The following is a 13,811-nucleotide window of genomic DNA, read 5'->3' on the forward strand; positions in this document are numbered from 1 at the left end:
GCTAAAACCTCGATTGCTCTTCCAAATCACTTACTATCATCATGCCCTGCTCGCTACCTGCTCCCCCGAGCCTGTTGCTTGTTACGGAGATGGGCAAACGTCAGGCAGAGAACGATGGTGTCCCGCCTGCCGCGTCTCCCTTGCACCGAGCCACCCCTCCCTGCCTCCACGCCAGCTTGTCCCCAGCCCCTCGAGCCCACCAGTCACCAAGCAGCTCGGGGAGGAGTGGATCTAAACCCTTCTTCTTGAGCAGGAGGCTTTTCCCTGCGGGATCCTTTCCAGGCTGGCTCTGCCCTCGCTGCAAAGGCTCTTTCCCACATCCTGCAGCTCGTTTTCACAGGATCCCACTGCCTCGACCAGAGCCAAACAGCTGCTCCCCAAAATATCCAGCTCGGATACCGATCGCCCTCTCCCGAGGTTACAGGCTATATCTGCGCTCACAGTTTAAAGTCCCGAGCATTTGACGTAGATATTTCAGCCTTAATGAAACCCCCAAAGAAGGGGCTCAGCAGCACCTTCCTCGGGTCACCAAGCTCTCCAGGAGATTGCCAGCAGAGGCTCCGGCCGCAAGCCTGTCCCCGCGGCACCGAGCCGCACGGGGTGCTTCAGAACGGAGAGAAGGCGACGGATAATGGTGGGAGGCAGAAATACCAGCAGTCGGACAGCTTGGTTACTGCCCAGCAAGACCACCGAGTGCCCCAAGACCCTGCACATCACCAACCCACCTCCAACACGGGATCGGCAGCGCCTGCCTCTGCCCTCCGGCTGGCGGCAGGACCACGCTCCGGGGATGCTCGCATCTCAGCAGCTCGGAGCAAAGGCACGTTCCCGCAGCCTCCCAGCAAGGGCACAATACACTGCAAACTGAGGAATAAAACTATGGGAGGAGGAAGGAGTATTTGGGCATCTGAAAGGGTCCTCTTGGCTCACTGCCACCCTGCATCCTGCCCTGCCTGTGAGAAAGCAACCGCATTGGGAAGAGCTCAGGGGAACACACGGAGAGCCCACGCCAGAGCTGGGAATAGCCTTCCTGGAACATATGGGCAGGGACAGGCTCAGATGCAGCCCTGGGCTGGCTGCGGAGAGCTCGGTCTTCGGGGACTGCAGCATCTGGGTCTGACAGCCATGGTTAGACCCGGCGTGCCCGCTCGAGCGAGCGCCGAGAGCGGCAGGAGCTCCCCGTGCCTCAGAGCACACGCAGCAAGAAGGGACGGGAGTTGCATCATCCACTCACAGGGGTCCCAGAGCCCGCGACGGGCACAGCACAACGGCGATGCACATCAGGCTGAGGGGATTTCAGCGTCCTTATCTTGCTCAGGTAGAGGCTGCTTGTAGGGGATCTCCAGGCAGGGAGGAGCAGAGCTGGTCCCAGCGCAGCAGACTGCGCGTCCCGGAACACGTCGCCTGCTTTCAGGATCGCTGGCTCCCGCCCCTGCCAAACCCCTAGGACCCAGTGGCATCACAGTAGCAGGGCACTGTGTCATCTCAATATGACAGCATTTAAAATTCAAAGAAATGGAAGAGCTGGAAGTCTTCGCCAAGAAAAGCGTGTGATCCAATATATACTACAAGAACGAAAGCCCGAAGTAAATAAGGAATTTCAGATTCACTTTTTTTTGTCTCGTGCCTGTCAAGCCCCTTTGGCACTTTGGGGATGTTTGGGCATTTGGAGTGGGTGAGACCGAAACGACCCCGTGCCAGCGGGCTCTCGCACGGGCCACAGGACAGCACGAGCTGGGCTTTGGCTGACCCGCTTCGGCACACGCCGAGGAACCGCAATAAGAAATCCGCCACTCCGCCTCCCCCAGATGTAAGCCCCTGTCCCGGGGTGCCTCCACCCCGTGCTGCTCAGGGAAGATAATGTGTGTCTAATTAGAAAAACACGGCGTGCCCGGGCTTGGAGGGTTTTCAGCATCAAGCAGCAGGCCAGCACCACCGGGGGTTTGCAGGGTCACAGCTCTGTCACCTCGCAGCAGGACTGCGGTATATCGGCCTCCAACCAGTATGCTAAAAGAGACACTGTCCAGGAGACACAGGGAGGAGAAAATAAAGGTCAGCAAGGTCACCTTAGAGTATGTCTGTGCTACAGGGGGGAGGCGAGGGGGAGAGAAGCAAGCACAGTGAAACAGCACTAAGCACAGACCACAACTCATCTACTGAAAGCACCTCTCGTGAATCCTAATGGGGAGGACGGGGAGGGAACAGAGGCTCCAGGATTCACTTCGACCAGTGATTATGCTAAAAATAAAACCCTCCCTGTTTACAGAGGGATATTTAAAGGATGAGCTAACGCATCTAAAAGCACACTTTTCCCGTTAGTGAAGACAGCCCTTCGAGGTGTGACAGTGAAATTCCCTTCCCCGTTTAGGCATTCTGTTTCTTTGACAATAGCTGCTTCAGCCTCCGCGTTAAATACTGACTTTCCCGGGGCCGTTTTTCATGTTCTGGTTCTGTAGGGAGTCTGCTGGACGGACCGTGGGACGGCGGTGGTGTACATAAAAGGCAAAAGCTTTCTACACAGTCCAAAACTGAAAAGCAACGGAAGCATCTGTATTCAGCCCTTAAAAACATATCGGTGCCAAATCAACAGGCTCCGTAAAAATAACAGAACACTGGGGGCCAGAGACTGAACAGGGTTGAGAGCTCCTTCCACACCAGCTGTGATTCAGAGCCCTTCGAGCCGCAATCTCCCTGCTTTGCTTTTCCCACCGTGTAATAATATTTGTCTTTCCTAAAGCAGCGTGGTGGAGTTACTACACTTAAATGCTTTCAGCATAGGAAGGGCTAAAAAAAAAACCCCCAGTCTCACCCACCAGGAAGAATCCTACAGACACCAAGATGAAAAGACAGACCCAGTACTTTTTCAGTAAAACTCCAAGACGAATTCCAGTGGCTGCTCAACTTCTTAGGAGACCAGAGGGCTCGGGTTTCTGACAGCAGAAAGTTTGATTCCTTCCATCCGGGATGCTACCCTGCGAAGCAGGGGCTGCGGGACTCCTCCTGGCACCGCTGCGTTCACCTCGGCTGAACTGCTCCACACCAACAACAGGGGAAAGCTGCACAGCCACAGCTTTACTATAAACCAGGGCAATGAGACAACGCAGGGAAAGACCAGACTGCGCTGCCCTGATTCCTGCGGCACCTTTCCTAAGGCTCCGGCCGCCAGCCGTGGTCAGCAGCCGGCTCTGCAGCCAGGCAGCCCTTCAGCGTGGCCCATCGGGGCTGTTCTCGGGAATCATTCTAGGAATACGGATTTCAGCACGACCTGACACGACACCGTGTGTCTGATCCAGCAGACCCCTCCAAAGGCTTTACATAATTGGGATAACAGGAGCTAGAAAGCTGCAGTGATTGCAGATGTAAGAGGGGGTACTTTCATTAATTTATTTCTTATATCTGGCAGAAATAGCAAAGATACTGTTTTTTGACTCCTTTAGAGAGAACGTGCTCAGAAGGTGCTCCTGGTGACTGCTCTAGCCTAGCTGAGGGTGAGCTTCATCTCACGATCACCAAACCACCCCCTAACAGGGTAATCCTGAGGCTTTCAAAGAGAAGTTTGGCTTTGTAAAGACAGCGGTGGGTCCAGCTTCAGTTATTTCCTCTGTCCTAGCAGTCCCCGCTGGCTCCAGGCATCTCACTGAACCTGCTCCACTGGCACTCACCTGCAGAGTCAGGTAGTTTCCCCACTACTGATAGGAACCAAGGATAAACCGACTAATCCGACACAGGACCCAGAACCTTGCCCCTCCGCAATTCCCGTTTCATAGGCATATTCCTTTGACCTCAAGTTCCAAGATCCCTCCCAAACATGATTTCTAGATGACAACAGGAATAAATCCCTACGAAGCGGACACACACAGGGATCATGCCAGTCCCCGCACAGAACAAGAGCAGGACGAACACGCTGTATGTAACAACAGCTCCTGTGTCTACAACGGACAGGCAGGACGCAGTAAAGCCGCCCTGCGGGCAAGTGGTTCTGCCCAAAGCAAACAGTATGGGAACGGAGCCCGAAACACAGGTAAACCGGCGCTTGGCGTTTATGATGCAACACTCTTGGCAACTCTCCGACAGAAAAAGGCAGGGCCGCAGCTTTCCCGGGTAATGGAACGTGGCCGTGGGTCGGAGATGGAGCAAAGACAGTGCTCAAGGAGCCTCCGTTTGGGGAAAAAGCAAACAAGCAGCCGATCCACAGCTCTGCATGCTTGTCCTCATTCACAGGGGAAAACAGGATCCAATTCCAGCACCACACGTAATTTGCTGATGGCAGTTGGCTCAACCCAAGATCCTTAGCAGCTTTTCAGGTGAAAGATTTCTGACATGGGCGTAGGAATTCTCGAGGTACTGGCACTGCAGCACTCGTGCTGTGTGTGAGGCTACGCACCTTGGGAGCCTTGCACAATGTCACTTCTGTCCTTTATTTCATCTCCTGTAGGTTCTGTGGCCTTGACCTGTGGTGCTTCCTATACAAGTCAGTATATACCTCTATAGCAAGGATAAATGTGTGTAAATAGCTTGCTTTAAAGAAGGAAACTCAATTAACTTGCTGCAAGTTACCCAGGCATTCCCATTTGTGGTATTACAGGACCAGAATGAAAACGCGTAGTAAGGTAGAGAACTTGTGGAAAGAAAGGGGACGAATGAATGGAAATCCTCCACCTCAGCTTCCCTGCCAGGACAACGGGCACTGAAACACTCTGCGCACAGAGGATGAATCGTGCAATGATTCCTCTTTGCAACCCACACATTTCCAACGCGCTTAGCCCTTACGATTGTAAGATGATGCTTCCGTTTACCACCTGCCACAAGATGATTTTGATTTTCTCCTCGTGACTACTTACAGAACAGTGCTCAGCTCCTTTCCATTGACCCATCCTACAGCAAAGGCTGCTCCTTTCACTCCTCGTGAAGTGCAGACGACAGACAAGCAGTTCTCTTCCACCAAAGATGGTGCAAGCAGGTTTCAGAGTCAAGACAAGTTGAGCCCATGGCCACCAAGAAACCAACCACGGTGACAACATGGCACAGACACAAAATGGTTCGCAGGCTTTAAAGACAACTGCTGCCTAAGCCCACAAGAGTTTAGAGACATGGAAAATACAGAGCTACTCCACACAGTACAAACCAGGAATTACACTATACTGACTCCAGTGGTTTGAACCATCAATGCTTTAGCTACTCACTAAGGCAAATAAAACCACACTTAATATCCAGGTGGCTGCGATGCCATGGTGCATTCCAATAGGCTGGGGGGTCTGTTTCTAATAGCACAGCCTAACAGGAGACATACGCAGAAAACAGTTAGGGAAATTTCAGCTTGATGGATCCTGAGTGAAGACTTGTGCTCTGCAGGGTGGTAAAGAGCAAAAGCAGAAGGAAAGCAGGTATTTCTTCAAGGACAAGTCCCTGGAGAAGGTTAACAGCCAGGGCAATCAGTTTGTAGAAGGGAAACGCTTAGTGGCACGTGAGGCTGTTGGAAAGCAGCACTTGGCCCCAGAGTAAGTGCGTCTACATTAAAATCAACTTATAATAATAAACGTACCTGGCAACGGTTTACAGTTGCATTTTTCTTTTTCTTCCCCAAACAGCAGTGCTGAGGAATCAGGGAACGGGCGCATCCACAAACAACTGGTGAAAGGAGAAGGCGAAGGCTGCCCTACCGCTAGAGTTTAAGCGGAGGGATCTCCTCCAGACCCACCCCCAAACCGAGACCATGAACTCTGGGTGTCTCCAGCAAACAGCAGCAGACACCCTGGCTGTGTCACAGCTCCGTCCCTCCGCTGGCTTTCAACTCCAGCAAGCCCCTGGTGCTGAAACCGGCTCAGAGCCGGGAGCCAGGGAAGTCAGTGCGAAGCAGGATGATGCTAGCGTTTCATCATGTAGCACGGCTCCCCGGAGCATCCACACTCTCCAGTTTCCAGAATTCTGCAAGAGTAAATTAACAAGCACTTACTGGCCACCTCTCTCTCTTGAGCTGTGCCAACCAGTGCAGCACAGTCAGGGACAAAAGGCAGCACTGGGACTGCCCCGAGGAACCGCTCAGAGAAGAATTTCAGGGTTTGCAGATACTGCAGCAGCTGGACCTCACGCCTACATAAACGCACCCATGACTCTGGTACCAAGGTACCCTAATAACAGTGATACAGTTTGCACTGTTCAAACCATGCGGTACATGAAAAAGTATGAAGAATTTATTAGTGCTAGGGGAGCTCGCTCCTAGCTAGTGGTAGGAGTTACTATTCTGTCTCCTTAGAAAGAAGCTTGCGTTTTTACCACTAAAGTTTCTAGATTATATGATGCAGCATTCCACAAAACAGCTGATTTTACCATGGGAAGCCAAACAAAATACGGACTTGGCAATGGGAGAAAAAGGTGCATTTCTTTTATTCGCAGCAAATTAAAAGGACTGCACAACTACTGCAAGCTAGACATGTTTTCCATCATCCCCACCTCTTAGGCAGTATCTTCCGAAGAGCAAACAACACTTAGTAACATTTTACATGCACATTACGCCTCACAGACACGTAACCATCCTTGCCAGATGGTCAGCTACTGGACCTGCAAAACCTGGCATGGTACGTGGCCCACAGCGATGTCACACTGATACAGAAACGTCTTCCCAAGCTGTACCGAATTACAAACCCGCAGGAAGGTGGCTGAACTTCAGCACCGAGTGCTAAATCCTGGGTCATGAACTTAGTGAAAAGCTCCAGGCAGGTTTTAGTCTGAACGCTGCCACGCAGAGGCTTGGAATTCAGCTCTGTATGCTGGCTGGCAAGGAACTGCTTTCTCATCCATTGCATTTGATCCGTTGGCCACATTTGACACTGGGACTATGAGACTATTGGAATACTCAAAATACCTAGCAATGTTGCTTTGAATTAGACTGACCACGGCAAGTTTCTCTGAAAAAGCCTTCCCCATTTGTTCATGTCAGAAGAGAAAGACTCCAAAGGATCTCAATGGCAGCATAAATCATTCAAATAACAATAAAATTTAATGGGACATTTGTTGTGAGAGCCAAGAGAGGGCTGCCAAGAAATGCAGTAGTTGCTTGCTGTGCTTCAAGAGTCCTCCAAACCTTCATCCATTTCGGGAGAGTCCTGTTAGTGTCAGGGGCTATTTTCACTAATGCTACTCTCTCTAATTAAATCTCAGATTTAAAAAAGCAACCTCAGCCGTACAGCAGGGATTCTACAAAGACCCATTCCTTCCACTCTGATCAAACAAGGGCATCTTTACTGATACAGCTTAGTCATTTTAGTCATTTAATCCACCTTGGGGGGGGGGGGGGGGGGGGGGGAGGTCTTCAAAGTCTCACACCCTGCTTGTCTTACAGATTAATTCCAAGTAGCAATGCTACAGAATAAACCCATCTTCAACTGACAAGCATAAGATGTATTTAATGTTTGCCCTGCTTACAATCCAATACCTGACGAGTTCAAAATCTGCCCGCAGCTTCCCTTTGAGCAGCTGGTCAAACAGCCAAACTGCCAGACACAAAGTAAAGCCTTAGCACTAAATAAAGTCGTTCCTGTTTTCAACATACGCCATTTCTAGTTGAAATGCTGACACTGAATATTCACTTATGGACTACAGTTCTAATTTGGCAAGCATTCAAGGCATGTGTTTGCACTCTTGCCAAACCCTGGATTTGATACCATTCTCCTCCTCTAACTCACAGTGTACTCAGGGGGTGTCAGGCACTTACGCTTCCATATGACGCGTGCTATTAGATGTGACTCAACTCTGCACTGACTGCTACTAATTCTTCCACTATTAGGCTGAGAAATACGTGATCATTTTACCGGAATTCCATGCTTGCAGGAGGAGTGCCCAAAATAGTATCTCAGACGCAGCAAAGGAATTCTAAAGAAGTTTTATAGAAGATTAAAATACCACAGCTTTGGAAGCAGCAGATATCGCTTCAGCAATATTGGGGTTATTAGTGCCAGATTAGCATATATAATTAACAAGTGATAAAAGGCTTCAGAAGCTAACAATCAAATAACTGATTTGACATTGAAGACCGAGAGTAAAATTATACACAACTGGTGGTGTTTCTCAAGCTTCTGTGGAGCAGATTCTACTGCCAAGAAATAAGGAAATTATAGAATAACCTGTTACATAGCACACGGGGTGTGGGCAGGCTGCGTCTAGGAACGTGTGTAGGCAGACCAGTTCAGGCACTCGTGAAACACCAAGCCAGAAAAGCTCAGGTCTGGAAGCACCACTATCCCCCATCTCCCTTATCTAGCGGGAATTTACCGTACCACAAATCAAAGACCCCTCACATGTACGAAATCTGCAAATTAAAAGGAGGAAACAAGAAATATGCGTGTTATCTTTAACAGGATGGCTTGAAACTTTCCATCCTTGAGCCATCTCAGCCAGCTGTAAAGGAGAATTTGACTCGCCAGCAGTACAAGATATCAGAGAGGCACTTTCGACTGGATGCCGTTCCACAGCACTGTTCAGGCCATTACCTTGGACACCACCTCTTCAACGGGGGGGGGAAAATATAGGATTACACATTTTTACATGATCCTTCTTCTGCCATGTGAAGATGGTCCTGCAACATATATAAACAAGTTCTTTCAAAACTACATTTGCTACCTAAATATTCTGTTTAAAAGTGTGAATTTTTTTTAATTCAAAGTGAAGATGGGTTGGAGAAAATTGCAGAAAAAGATACAAGTATGGTGGAAGTGCAGTGCAAACGTACGTTCCGCTGTGATGCTTTCTCAAGAGGAAAAAAGAGGAACCAACAACAAATACAATGGATTTTCATTTATCTACACGGCCTCAAATGTGCACCTGAAACACAGAGTACAGAATCCTTGGTAGTTTAATTCTTTGCCATGCACAATACTGATACTGTCATGTAGGTGTCATCAAACATGAGAAGTCAGGACCTAGAAACTGCCCCTCCATCCTCTGTAGAAGGGGTAAAATTCGTTTAGAGGACATTATACTCATTGGAATTCAGATAACTGTTGGGTTTTCCCGCACGTGCAAATTCTCAGCTTCATGAAATTTACCTTGTTCTGTTAAAAAAAATGCTTGGATACCAGGTGGACCTTGTGGCTTTTATCCCTTAGCATTTCCTTTTCTGATTTATCCGTCCTAAAAGTATCTGCCATCTTACAGATCTTACGGATAAAATAACACGCAGTTTCTGAGTTACCGAAGTAACTTGTAGCCTGAAAAGCATTTAGCCAAACTACCTGCACATTCTTACAACCAGGGAGCACTGGCTGTTTTGTGGTGAACACGAAATAAGCCCTGCTAACGATGAACAGTTTGACCCATCTTGCTACAGGACGACTTCCCTGTGCTGAATTCCCACATTTTATTTGCCAACCATAATAAGCATTCACGTTGCCTCCCGGAAGAAGGAGCCTTGCATACCAACTGTCTGTAGATTACAATCTTGATAGCAGAAAATACCTATTTGTAGTTAAATTCTACTTACCACCCACCTTGTTTTCCTCAGCACCTTACAGGGAGCAAGATTCCCTATTCCAACTGGTTTTTTCCTTTCTTTCAAGCCTTTATTTAGGTTATCTTAATGCCTAGAAACTGCATTTCTGTACTTCATGGTGGCAAACACTGAATAACGCATTATTTATTCAACTGTTCAACACCAGTAATATTCAAAGCGGGAACAAGCAACTTTTGTTATTTCTCCTGTTACTAGAAACCATGCAGTCAATTGCATTTTCTGTTGAGATACAAACTTTGCAGAGAATACAGCTGGTACTGTTCTAGATGGCTGGGTTTTGGCTACATAATAGATCAACTGTATTCCAGCCCGGGGCCCCAGATTCCCCTACTGCTTCCTAAATTGTTCTTTCCCTCTTTGAGATAACTCGTTAACGTGTGCTCTAGAACGTATGCACAAATAGGCCATTTTTCCTACCCTAGGGCTCCTTGAAAAAAAAAAAGTATCTCATTGGGTAGGGGTATGTTTGGAACAACCATGTAACGAAGCCGCTTGTTAGTCCACAGAAGTTTCGTGTGACTCGCCAAGTCCTCGGACCAGATTTACTTCGTTTATTGTTCCTAGTTCGTGATGTGGTTTTGGCACTAGACAGTAGAAAAGCTAGCTCCAAAAATCAAAGCTACAGTAAACTAACTTGCTGAAGGCAATGCACGATGAACTAACCTTTTGTAGCAAAGGAGACAAACAAAAATTTAACCCAAAGCATAAACAAAATAGTAGCCAGCGGTGAAGGGAGGAGTAAGGTTTAAAGAAGAAACACATGGAAATGACGCAGGTTTGTAGAACTAGCAACTCCTTCCCTGGCATTTCAAGACAAAGGTTCAAGAACAAATTCTGCTTCAGGAAAACTACTAATTGCTAGCAAAAGCTGGCGACAAATTACTTGCTGGAGAAGCGTAAGTGGGAATGAGACCTGGCATCAAGAAACTTCATGCTGCGATCCACCCTATCGCTGAACAGATTTCACAGAATCACAGAATCACAGAATCACAGAATAGTAGGGGTTGGAAGGGACCTCTGTGGGTCATCTAGTCCAACCCCCCTGCCGAAGCAGGGTCACAAGTCTACTTTACCCCTCAAGGTTCTCAAAGGCTTTGCCAACCACTATTCGTTCTTGCACAGCAAAACTTTGACACAAAACAGTAAGAAAGTCCACCTAAGCAATGCTCTCATTCTGTTAGCTTTTCAGCAAAAAATGTGAATGCCACGTGCATGCATGCCCCTTTTCTCTGTGTCGCTGAATATACTGCAGACTGGCAGGAAAGCTCTAAAACCAGATTTTTCACACGGCCCCACTTGAGGCAAGAAACCCATCAGCAGGACTATTTTCTAACCCCGCTATAGCTTTCCTAGTTGGGTGACTCCATTTGCCTAAACACGCACTCCACTGTGTTAAAAGCTTCGATGGGAAGTCCACATGCTTGTCTACTTGCCCTGGTGTTCCCAAAAATTTATCTGGGGAACTAGTAAGTTTCAGGCTCGCCCAAAGAAAGTACAATCTGCTGCCCTGCCACTACATCTACTAGCTAGCCATACAATGTATGTGGCCAAAGATTGACCAAAGACTCGGTCAGTCGGTGCATGAAGACATTACAGACAATTATCTTCCCATAATGACCATGTGCTGCAGCTTTTGAATGCCTGCCATCCTCAGAGGGTGAAGGAATCCAACACAATCTCCCTTCGGACAGCACGAACAAGCAGATTTCTCTTCGCAACCTCAAAATGAAAAAATAAAAAGATCACCCGACTGCAACTTTACAGAGCACAGGAATGCTTTATAAAGCCCTCACAAAAAGTTATGCCCTCTCCCGATATACCCCCTCACAATGGCACCAGAACTACCAGTGGCGAGGAACAGGGACTGAATAGGAAATCAGGAGAGAAGGCAGAAAATGGTCCCACATTTAAAGGAAGAGGAATTTGGATAGGGTGACTTCGCAGCCGCCGGAAGAATGGAAAATGGGGCTTCACTGGCAAACCGGCAGACCTCAAAATATCAGAGAGATGAGAAAAACTGCAACAGGAGAGAGACCTGTGTGCTATGGCAGACATCAGTGGCCCTAAATTCATCACAGCACGACTGAACTTCTCTGCGAGGACACGTCTCATGAGGTATAATGCTTGCTAGCAAAAAAAACCAAGCAGGTTTCGAGCTCAGTACCGAGAAACGTCTCGTCTCCAGACTGGTGCTGAAAACAGCCAGGCACTGCAGCACAGGCCACGTTCAGCACCAGCTGCATGTGACAGACGATTTCCCAACCGCACGTTAACCCACGTCTCCACGTAACCACCCACCCCAGCACCGCGGGGCTGCACGGGGACCTTCCCCTGCCCGAACACGCTCCAGCGGGAGGGCACGAGCAACCCCGTTCCAGCGCACGGGCAAAGCGCACGTTGCATTCATCGCACGCTGCTCGCTGCGCTGCCGGAAAACGGGGGCTCGCCAGCCCCTAACTGGAAGCTTGGGTATTTTTTGCTGGATTTATCTGTGATAGGGCCACTTTTCCTACTCCTGCTGTTCAAAACAGCCCCCAAACCCCAGCATGCAGCTAGTTTAGCCCAGGAGAGATGGCGTATCTCCTACACAGCACCGGGCTCAAGGCTGCCAGCTGCTCGGGCAGGGCGATGGCGAGCGGGAAGCCACGCGGGGCAGCAGGACAGCGGTCGCCCGGACAGGGTCTGGAGGTACTTACGGACACAGAGACAGGCCACCAGCTTGGCAGCCTCTTCGGGCACCGGGCAGGTGGGGAAGATGGGCTTGAGCAGGTAGGTAGCGAAGACCAGAGCCACGATGTACTGCGAGGAGGGCCGGATGATGAGCAGCTCTATCCAGAGCTTGAGGAAGGCGGGCAGGGAGCCGTACACCTCCAGCATGTAGGCGTAGTCCCCGCCGGACTTGGTGATGGTGGTGCCCAGCTCCGCGTAGCAGAGGGCACCCACGATGGAGAAGGCCCCGCAGACGGCCCACACCACCAGCGACAGCCCCGGCGAACCGGCCTCCCGCAACACGCCGGTGGGGGTGACGAAGATGCCGGAGCCGATGATGGTGCCCACGATGATGGCCACGCCGTTGAGCAGCGTGATGGAGCGCTGCAGGGTCACCCCCTCGCCCTCGGCCGAGGGGCATGGCGAGCGGGCGCAGCCGTTCTCCTGCGCCCCTCCGCCCGCCTCCTCCAGCATCTTCTCCATCGCCTGCTTCTCCTCCTCCTGCGCCAGCGAGGAGGCCGAGCCCGCCGGGCTCCTCTTCTTCACGGCGCTGCTGCTGCTGCTGCCGCCGGGGCCCGACATGGTGGCGGCGGAGCGGGGCGAGGCGCGGGGCGGGCGGGCGCGGCACACCGCTCCGCCGCCACCATGCAGCCGCCGCTTTTGTTCCGCAGGCGGTGGGCGGCGTGAGGCGAGCCCCTCCCGCTCGGGCGGGCCGCGCCGCCTTCCCGGGGGGAGGAGGAGGAGGAGGGAAGGCGGGGTTGCGGTGCCCGCCGGACCCCGCCGCGCGGTGCACCCCTCGCTGAGGGAGCGGGGGCTCGGGGAGCGGTCGGGGGGGGGGGGGGGGGGGGGCGGCGCAGGCGGGTCGCTGCCCTTCGTTCTCCTGCCCAGAGCTGGGGGTTCTGACAGAGGAGAATGGGTCTTGTGTGCGTAAATCTGAATTTCCGCCAGCCCCGCGTCCCCCAGTCCGTTCTCCCCCCCAGCCCCGCGCGGTTTTCGCGCGCTTCCCGCACGCTTCTCCTCAGCGCTTGCACAGGAGCACGGGCCGCGGCCCAGCTGCTGCCCGGCCTGCGCCTCCCCAGAGGCACCGCAGGAACCCGCCTGGCAGGGCGGGCGCCAAGATCACCAGAAAGACTTGTTTTCCAAAATAAAAAAAATAAAGAAAAATTCACCAATCTGGCAAAGCACGTAGGCGAAACGAACAACTTGACCATGTTACCTCAGGGAAGGCACGGGTTGCGCATCCAAAGAGACCGGCCTGGACACCTCACCGCAGCGCCCGAGGAGTCAAGTCTTTAGCAAAGTCCGATTCTCTCTTGTCCTCGCGGGACAGGAGATGAGCTCGGCGGCTAAAGCCTGGAAGCCCTGGTTCTCAACACCAGCCATTCCCATCAAGAAGTGGAAGCGGTACCTCCAAGGAGCTGTGATCAGTGAGGGGTCACATAAGATGCCATGCCCAAGCGCGAAACCCAGGGTGGGTGTCCTCCCTCCTCAGACCATCCTCCTCCTTGCAAGTTCCAAACACCTGCAGCACCGGCAGCAGGGTGGCTCAGGAGCTCTCCTGCAAAGACACCTCAGAGAAAACACGAGCTCTGCATTC

At 51.0% G+C, this 13,811-nt stretch overlaps 1 protein-coding gene across 1 annotated transcript in view; it reads right to left on the reverse strand.

Moving 5' to 3' along the window:
* Nucleotides 1–12,871, reverse strand: part of SLC7A5 (solute carrier family 7 member 5) — a 42,409-nt gene extending 29,538 nt beyond the window's left edge. Inside the window, exon 1 of the mRNA XM_009934490.2 lies at nt 12,202–12,871. Within this exon, the coding sequence (XP_009932792.2) occupies nt 12,202–12,796 (595 nt within the window). The 5' untranslated portion in view covers nt 12,797–12,871. The remainder of the gene's footprint in view (nt 1–12,201) is intronic.
* Nucleotides 12,872–13,811: the final 940 nt, after the last annotated feature.

Source organism: Opisthocomus hoazin, chromosome 12, assembly GCF_030867145.1.
Source record: "Opisthocomus hoazin isolate bOpiHoa1 chromosome 12, bOpiHoa1.hap1, whole genome shotgun sequence".
Lineage (NCBI taxonomy): Eukaryota > Metazoa > Chordata > Aves > Opisthocomiformes > Opisthocomidae > Opisthocomus > Opisthocomus hoazin.